The following is a 9,799-nucleotide window of genomic DNA, read 5'->3' as shown; positions in this document are numbered from 1 at the left end:
AATTCAAATTCTACCAAATTTAGTACCATTTAGTAACCATAACTATTAATGTTAAACTGAATCCTGACCCTGAATCCTATATCCCTACAATGATCCTAGCTCCAAATTTCATTGTTCCAGCACTATCGGTTCACCCAAATCCAAATTGTACCAATTATAGTACGATTTAGTACTTTCCGTACACATAAGTAAAAAAAAATGCCAAAACTACGTACAAATCCCAATCCTACGCTCCGACGGTGATGTTACTTTAAATTTTCAGGATTCCAGCTCGATTTGTACCTCCAAATCAAATTTGTACCACATATAGTACCATATAGGACTTTTTGTGCACATGAGTAAAAGCTTTCCCAAATTCTCTTCATATTGACCCTACTTCTCAGCCTTAATTTGCATTCCAAAATTCAAGTTTGTAGCTCAATCCATTCACATGATACGAAATAGTACCAAATTTAGTACATTTCTGTACTTTTCGGATACTTCAAATTTTCAAAAAGCCCTTTGCTGCATCTATTCTACACTCCATTAGTGACCCTCAATCCAAATTTCAGAGTTCTAGCTCTACTGGTTCGCCAAATACAAATGATACCATATTTAGTACTTTTCGTACCGTTCTAGTACGAATTTCCAAAAACCCAGCCGTATCTGTCACCTTTGGACCAAGAGTGACCCTCACCTAAAATTTCAACATTCTAAATTCCGATTTTTTGTTTGTACTAAAATATTTAAAATTTATTTTTTTAACATCAATTATTTTTTTTATAAATTAAATTGTCCTCCGTTGTTCCAATTAAATTATGTGCCATAATTAAGGACTTCCCCACATGCCCACAAATCATGATGTTCCGATTTTGTGTTCCTTTGCTCCACATGCCATAGTCATTCACAGCCTGGTTGGAGAGGAAAGTGTGTCATACATTATAACGAAATGACAGTTAATGTTGCAACCATGCATCCGTTCCGTTTTTTTTTTCTATTTTTTTATTTACTCGTATATGTATGTGGTATATGTGTTACACTCACACATCCTTTCGAGTGCTCTTATCCTTCTCAGTATTTTTATTTTTTTTGTGCGCCTTTAAAAAACGATGTCATATGCTCCCTTTGCCTTCCCCCACCCTATCGATGGGTGGTATAGCGAAACAGAAAATCAGAGTAAATATCCTTTCAATACTATTGTATTTTAAATATTATTATGATGGGGGTGAGGAGGTAGGAGGTGTTTGACTTCTCCAACTGTTCTTTCCATTGTAGTTTTCATTTCGATTTCTGTTTTGCAATGAACACTGACATGAATGAAAAAGGGAAAATGAAAATTGCATTTATTTGGGACAAGGTTAGTGTTCTTATTATTGTATTGATGATTTTTAAACACACATATATATATATATATATATTAAGCATTTTAATAAAAAAATGTCCTAATGGACAAGGAATTTTTTCTATAAATGATGTTTCCTTAGGAAGCCAGATGATTTTTTAAATTTTTGCCATCATAAGGAAAAGTTTTGTTTGCCACTGATTGCTAAAACGTTTAAGGAATTTTTCTTTAAAAATATGCCAACCGAAGGCATTTTATTTCCTCAAAAAATAATTTTATTTCCTCAAAAAACAACATGAAAGTTTTAAGATTTGTTTCTATAAAAAGAAGTGTATCAGGGTGTGTTAGGAAATGCCTATAAGCCAGAAGGATTATTTCTAAAAACACATATCACAGGGACCTAAAAGTTTTTGTAGAAAAAAGTCTTTAGTGGTCATAAGGATTTTTGTCTATAGAAAAAAGTGTTCTCTTGGTTTAAGATTTTTTTGTACTTTAAGGATTTTTGTCTATATCAAAGTTGTTTTCGAGGTCTATGAATTTTTGATACTAAAAAGGGTCTTTATTTGACTAGATTTGTTTTTAATAAAAATCGTGCTATTAATGACCCTTTTGAACTTGTTTCTATTGGATATGTGTTCTCAGTGGGGCTGAGGAAATTTTCCCATAGAAGATGTGGGCTCGGTGGTCTGTTTTTTCTGTAGAAAAAGTGTTGTCAACGACCTGAAAATGTTTGTACATAAGGACTTTCTTGTAAAGAAAAAGTACCCAAGGGGCCTAAGAAAAAAGGTATTTTTCTACTAAAAAGGGTCCTCATTTTGCCTGGAATTTGTTTCGATGGAAATGAACTAATTTCTCTTGGAAGATGTTGTCAGGGGATGGAAAGAATTTTTCTATAAAAATATGATTTAATGGGCCTTAGGAATTTTCTTTCCCTTTAGAAAATATGTTGTAAAGAGTCATCGGGGCCTGATCAGTTTTTCTAATAGAACATTTTTTCTCAGTGGACCTTAGGGGGTTTTCTATAGAACAAGTGTTTTCAGGACATATGCGGATTTGTTTCTATTAAAAGCTGACCTCATGTGACATGGGGATTTTTTCTATGGAAAAACTGCCTGTTGAACTAATTTCTATAGAAACGGGTTCTCAGAGTCTCGTAAAAAGTCATGTGGGTCTGATATTTTTTCCATGGAAGAAGAGTTCTCATGATCTTAAAAATTATCTCAGGAAGTCTGAGGGAAAAGATAGCAACGGGTACATAACAATTGTTTCCCTATAAAAAAAATTCTTTTCGGGACCTACAACTTTTTTCTACAGAAAATGTATCCTCGTATGGCTTAAAAATTGTTAATAGAAACAGTGGCTATTTTTATATGAACGTGTCCCTAGGAGTTCGGAAAAAAAGTTTTTCTTAGTAAAACAGGAATATTTTTCTATCTATTTTTGTGAGCTTGAAGTTTTTTTTTATAGAAAAATTGGACTCAGTGACCTAAAGATTTTTTTATAAAACCTGTCCTATGTGGTTCTGAGTAATTTGACCTTTGGGGGCCTAATATGTTTTCTATAGGAAAAGTTTTCATTGGGCAGAACCCATCCTACATGCAAAAGATTCATGAAGATTGTTCCATAACTGTGGCCCGTATCGTGTTTACAAATTATAATGGACAGACGGACGGACACACATATCTAGATCGACTCAGCTAGTCGAGATATGATGATCGGTATACTTAAAGTTGGGTCTAGGGCCAATATTTCGCGGCGTTACACACTTTTGGGGCTGTACAAAGATATAATACACTGACAACATAGTTGTGTGGGGTATAAAGACTGTAGCTTTTTATATAAAAGTGTAACGGTACCTGAAGGTGGCATAATGTGACCTATAGATTTATTTTTATCGAAATAGTGTCATAAGAGGGCCTCATAAACATATTTCTATATGATCGAGTCCTCAGAGGTTTCAAAAGTTGCTGTTTTAGAAAAAAATATCGGTCTGAAACTTTCTTCGTTAATTATCTATCATTTAGCCAATTATTTATGGTGTTTAATCACTTCGGCGTATATCAAGGAAAGAAGAAGATCTGATCTGCTGTAGAAGATGAAGAAGAACAAGACACGCTCTTTGCTAATCATAAAGTTTTTGCGTAAAATATTTATGTTTAATAGACTCGACTGTTTGCGGACGTATTATTTATACAACAAAATAATAAAAACACACACGCACGACCAACCCCTTCCTCACGCCCCCACCAAAAAACTCAAAACATTATTGGGACCGCAAAAAAACAAAGTCTAAATTTCACGTGTTGATTTTGTGTGCCATGCACACCAGCCAGCCCGCCATTCGCCGCCTTGAATAGATAAATGATGGGTTGGTTGGTCTGATGATGAGTCGTCATGAATGAGGTTTCTGTTTATCCTCCGCCCCCTTCCATTGTCGTGTCGATAATGATGGTGATCATCTCTTCTCTACGTTTCGTCACTTTATGCTACGTGAGTGTGTGCGGGGACCATCATAAAGCCAATGATGTTGGTGTTGCTTATATCTGATTTGTTGCTTTATTATTATTAGTATGTTGTTGCTGTTGTTTTTGTTGTCTGTGTGTCTTGTTTTTGTTTCAGTTGTTATGTCTGTTGTGCTAAATAATGCGATTATGACCTCTTTGTAGGTCATTGTAAAGCTGAATAAGAAATATGATGAACAACAACAAAAAATAGAAAAACAGAAACATCAAAAAGCCCAAAAATCACCGTCGGATGAGAACAACAAACGAAATTTCATATCAAAACAAAAAATTGGCAAAATTGCAAATTATAATATGGGCACATAAGTCGGATTATACTGACCCAATGGGAGGGGGATCTATTATATGTGGAGAGACCCGTTTTCATAAATATAATATCTAATTATGTTTCTGAGAAGCCGAATTTGATTTCCCCTCGTTACTTCTACGACACCCCAATGAACATTATTTTCTGAATCTAAGTTCGTCGAAACCTCAAGTCCACATCATCAAAATCTAAACTTCATGTGGTAACAAAAACATTTATTGATTCCCTTCCAAACCACTGTACCACATTCAAAATAATACCGTCAATTGATGGTGAGAGAATTTTTTCTTTATACCTTCTACTTTGTTGTCGAATTTCCTGCTATTTATATCAGCTTTTCGGATTACACCTCCATTTTTGGCAAATCATAAATTATGTCTAAAAAAATGCTTGTGAAAAGAACATCAAAAAGTAACAACAACAACTAATTTTCAAAACATCAATGATTTTGGTAATTTGTCTAAGAACCAAAATGGCCGGCCAGTAAACTTTAAAGGGGCTAATATTTGTAGTTTTTTTCATTTTGATTTTTGGTTTCCCATGTGCACTGGTTGATGGGATCAAGCTGTGTGGTAATTGATGAGCTTTGCTGGCCATTATGAATTTTCGTGGTGATGAATTCCGCAAACTCTAATTAGAGAAGGATATGCGATATTGAAATGAATCGCCTACTTTTTTCTCAGGTCAGATTTCCGAGACCTACTTTTTCTACAGAAAAAAATATTAAGGTTCCTGAGGTATTATTTTCCTGTAAGAAAAAATTCACGTCATAAGAATTACTTCTCTAACTAAAAAATCAAGTCGGATCTACTGAGATTTTATTTTTCTTTAGAAACAAATTCGTTAGGTCCCCTGAGGTATTTTTTCCATAGAAAAAAAATCGTCAGGTCCCCTGAGATGTTTTTTTGGTATAGAAAAAAAAATCCAGTCAGGTCCCCTGAGGTGTTTCCTATAGGAAAAAATTCACGTCTGAGGTGTTTTTCCTATAGAAAAAAATTCACGTCAGTTCCCCTGAGGTGTTTTTGCTATATAATAAAATTCACGTCAGGTCGCCTGAGGTGTTTTTTTCCATAGAAAAAAATTCGCCAGGTTCCCTGAGGTGTTTTTTCTATAGAAAAAAATTCGCCAGGTCCCCTGAGGTGTTTTTTTCTATAGAAAAAAATTCGCCAGGTCCCCTGAGGTGTTTTTTTCTATAGAAAAAAAAATCGCCAGGTCCCCTGAGGTGTTTTTTTCTATTGAAAAAAATTCGCCAGGTCCCCTGAGGTATTTTTTGTATAGAAAAAAATTCGTCAGGTCCTCTGAGGTATTTTTTTCTATAGAAAAAAAAAATTCATCAGATCCCCTGAGGTGTTTTTTTTTCTATAGAAAACAAATTCACGGCAGGTCCCCTGAGCTGTTTTTTCCTATAGAAAAAAATTCGTCAGGTCCCCTGAGGTGTTTTTTTCCTATAGAAAAAAATTCGTCAGGTCCCCTGAGGTGTTTTTTTCCTATAGAAAAAAATTCGTCAGGTCCCCTGAGGTGTTTTTTTCTATAGAAAACTGTTTTTTATAGAAAAAATCGTCAGGTTCCCAGAGGCCTTGATTTTTTCGGTATAAATATTTCAAATTTATTTGTAAATATTGCTTATCTTTAATATGATTTAGAAAAATTCGTTTTAGATTAGCATAACTCGTTTGGGTTGGCCTAAAGAATTGTGTTTAATTTGCAATTTGTGGCTTTCAATGTTACTCTTTTTTTTAGCACGTCATAAAACGTATAACAAATTAAATTAATGTTGTTGTTTATTTTTCGCCAATAAAATTGATTAATAAATTTATAAATTCAAATCGTATATCGAAGATTTGCATTATAAAGAAATTAAAAAAACAGGTAAAGATTTTTTTCTAAAACTTGGCGCCAGTCTCCGCTGAGGATTTGAAATTCCCTTGAATGAAATCGCAAAACAAATTAACATACATTGTTAATAATGAGCTTGTTATGGTGATTTTGAAAACCAAGAAGAAAAAGAAGAAGCTGAAGCAGAATAAACAACAGATATTAATTTATATTGTCAAATTTTCTGAAGTCCGGTTATCATAATAGCCTGACCTGCTGTTGACGTTACAAATCAATATTTTTTGTTTCTTGGGTGTGCGTTTCAATTTATCAATTGATTAAAGATTCAAATTGTGGTGACTGGCTTTACGACGAGATATGAATAACAAAATTTCTTTTCAATTCTCATTAAGTCCACATTTGAGACTTGTTAAATTAATCCCCTCTCCTGACTGGCGCCATAATTTGCATAAATATTAAATTTCGAACAATAATCGTATTTACTAGCGTATTATTAATTGTCTCTGTCAAGCATGTGATTTATTAAAAAAAAATTGAGATCCCAAAAAAAATCCACAAAAATCTCCATAATTCAATAGAAAAAATCCCCAGTTCACTAGCCATTCAATAGGAAAAACATAAATTGCTCATAATTGTAGCATATTTTTAGGCAATTTTTGTTTTTAAACTTAAAGTCAGCTGATATTTTATTTGCCAATCAAATATGAGTCCATAGTTTCCAAATTCTTTCAAATTTAATTAAATTGAAAATACCATGGCATTTGTATATCTAAATAACCTCAGCGGGGTCCAATATTGTTCTTGTGTTCATGCCAGCTGGAGCCATGCAATATTTTTCACGGCAGGCTAAACAAAGATAATGGAATTTAATTTAACAAACTTTAAAGGCCTTTATTTCGTTTTCTTCCAGTTCGTTTAATATGTTTACATAATTTTGAGGGCAAATCGCAGCATATTTATACATGAATTGAGAACAAGTGGGGCATAGCTTTAGGCGAGAAATAAAATTAATTTGTAATGTATGCAAAACTAAATATAATGAGAGCAGATATTGTGATAAAAATATTTAAAATTTAAAGTATACTTTTAGGATCTGGCGAATCTATTTTCCTCGATTTTGAAAAAAATCTCCTCAGGGGACCTGACGAATTTTTTTCTATTGAAAAAAAAATCTCCTCAGGTGACCTGACGATTTTTTTATAGAAAAAAATACCTCAGGGGACCTGACGAATTTTTATCTATAGCAAAAAATCTCCTCAGGGGACCTGACGATTTTTTTCTATGGAAAAAAATCTCCTCAGGGGACCGGAACAATTTTTTCCTATGGAAAAAAATCTCCTCAGGGGACCTGACGAATTTTTTTCCTATGGAAAAAAAATCTCCTCAGGGGACCTGACGAATTTTTTTCTATGGAAAAAAATCTCCTCAGGGGACCTGACGAATTTTTTTCTATGGAAAAAATTTCCTCAGGGGACCTGAATTTTTTTTCTATAGCAAAAAATCTCCTCAGGGGATCTGACGAATTTTTTTTCTGTAGGAAATTTTTTTCTGACGAATTTTTTTCTAAAGGAAAAAACACCTCAGGGACCTGACGAATTTTTTTCTATAGGAAAAAAACACCTCAGGGGACCTGACGAATATTTTTCTATAGGAAAAAAACCTCAGGGGACCTGACGAATTTTTTCTATAGGAAAAAACGCCTCAGGGGGGCTGACGAATTTCTATAGGAAAAAACCCCTCAGTGGGCCTGACGAATTTTTTCCTGTAGCAAAAAACTCCTCAGGGGACTTGGCGAATTTTTTTCTATAGCAAAAAATCTCCTCAGGGGACCTGACGAATTTTTTTCCATGGAAAAAATACCTCAGGGGATCTGAGGAATTTTTTTCTATAGGAAAATAAATACCTCAGGGGTCCTGACGATTTTTTTATAGAAAAAAAAACACCTCAGGTGACCTCACGAATTTTTTTATAGGAAAAAAATACCGCAGGGAACCTGACGATGGAAAGGAATTAATATACAAAATTTAAAGCATACTTTTAGGCACTTGGATTGTGAAATGAAATCTAAACATCTGTTACATAATGTTGTTGAAATTACATAATAAATATTTTCCTCAATTATGTGGCTTATTGAATCAATCTACTTCCAGGTCAATGCACATTGCTTTATTACTTGTTAAAATGCAGTGCATACTTTTAGGCAACAATTGTGAAATTAATGTAAAACATATAAATTAGCACAATAATGTCGGACAATGCGGCCTGTTGGTCATATAAATATTTACAAATATTAAAAATGTATGCTCTCATGCAATTTTCATGTCAGAGAAGATGGCACATGTTATAATTAACTTCCGCTCCAGCTCCCCCTTTCAAAAAATTCCAACTAGGATCTCAATGTTAGGAAACAATAAAATTCAATTATTTCAAAAAAATCCCCAAGGGCAAAACAGAAAACAACAACTACGGCAACTAGTCATCCGGATAATGGCAATTCATTTTCGAAAGCAATTCGAACAGTTAGCTGCTGTCCATCGTCAATATGAAATGTAATGAATATGTTCGCAAAACATTGGGTGAATCGAGTATCCATGGCTTCCCCTATTTGGTTAAACGGGAGCTACACTGGATGGAGAAGTTATTTTGGATTTTAATGATTGCCCTGGCCGCCTACACCTCCATCGATATTTGCCTAAATCAATGGAAACGTTTCCGAGACAACCCAATTGTTTATGCCATGGAATTGGCCTGGGGTAAATCGAATTTCCCCTTTGTTGGCATAACCCTGTGTTCCGATTATGTCGATCATCATGAATTTGAACATTTAATAGAGGATATGTGGCATTTGGAAAATGAAGCGAACAAGAGTGCTTATAATTATTATTGGGATTTTCTGAAAGTTCTGAATAGTTTACATCTTACGAATATGGGGAATTTGAAGCCGTATGAAAACGATTCGAGGCTAAATGATTTGAATTTTTTGCAAATGTTAGTGAGGGTAAGTAGAAATGGGAAAAATGTATTCTCCCTTCTTAACAAATTTAAATCCCTCAGCTGCGTCAACAAATCCTGCCCGAAAAGGTCTTGGCCAACACTGAAGAAGCGACAACATCTTCAGATACTGAAGTTCGTGAAATGGCCTATGCAGCTGCGGTAACTGAGGCTGGTCTATGTCGTACCACGTCGCAATTGACCAAATATACAAATCCCTTTGGAGATTTGTGAGTATAAGCCACCTAAGGATGTTTTTTTTTTTAATAGAAAAGAAATGTCAGGTCCCCTGAGGTGTTTTTTCCTATAGGAAAAAATTCACGTCAGGTCCCCTGAGGTGTTTTTTCCTATAGAAAAAAATTCACGTCAGGTCCCCTGAGGTGTTTTTTCCTATAGATAAAAATTCACGTCAGGTGCCCAGAAGTGTTTCTTTTCCTATAGGAAAAAATTCGTCAGGTCCCCTGAGGTGCTTTTTTTCCTATAGAAAAAAAATCGTCAGGTCTCCTGAGGTGTTTTTTTCCTATAGAAAAAAATTCGTCAGGTCTCCTGAGGTGTTTTTTTTTTCCTATAGAAAAAATTCGTCAGGTCTCCTGAGGTGTTTTTTTCCTATAGAAAAAAAATCGTCAGGTCTCCTGAAGTGTTTTTTCCATAGAAAAAGAATCGTCAGGTCCCCTGAGGGGTTTTTTTCCTATAGAACTAAATCGTCAGGTCCCCTGAGGTGTTTTTTTTTTCTTATAAAAAAACGTTTGATGTGTTTTTTCCTATAGGAAAAAATTCGTCAGGTCCCCTGAGGTGCTTTTTTTCCTATAGAAAAAAATTCGT

General features: G+C 34.4%; 1 protein-coding gene across 1 annotated transcript; it reads left to right on the top strand.

Annotated features, from left to right (window-relative positions):
• Positions 1-8,528: 8,528 nt before the first annotated feature.
• Positions 8,529-9,211, top strand: LOC133331945 (uncharacterized). The gene is made up of 2 exons (XM_061540333.1): positions 8,529-8,984; positions 9,041-9,211. Exons 1-2 carry the CDS (start codon positions 8,529-8,531, stop codon positions 9,209-9,211), a joined length of 627 nt encoding a protein of 208 aa, XP_061396317.1.
• Positions 9,212-9,799: the final 588 nt, after the last annotated feature.

This window comes from Musca vetustissima, unplaced genomic scaffold (genome assembly GCF_032173495.1).
Source record: "Musca vetustissima isolate MV318-11 ecotype Yass unplaced genomic scaffold, APGP_CSIRO_Mvet_v1 utg24053, whole genome shotgun sequence".
Classification (NCBI taxonomy): Eukaryota; Metazoa; Arthropoda; class Insecta; order Diptera; family Muscidae; genus Musca; species Musca vetustissima.
Note: the sequence above shows the minus strand (reverse complement) of the source record. Positions and strands in the feature narration are given on the sequence as shown.

Bases quoted from the DNA above. Each gene is read 5' to 3' on its own strand.
- LOC133331945 (XM_061540333.1), top strand. From the start codon at position 8,529: ATGAAATGTAATGAATATGTTCGCAAAACATTGGGTGAATCGAGTATC. The intron at 8,985-9,040 runs GTAAGTAGAAAT...TAAATCCCTCAG, and splicing joins TTTTGCAAATGTTAGTGAGG to CTGCGTCAACAAATCCTGCC.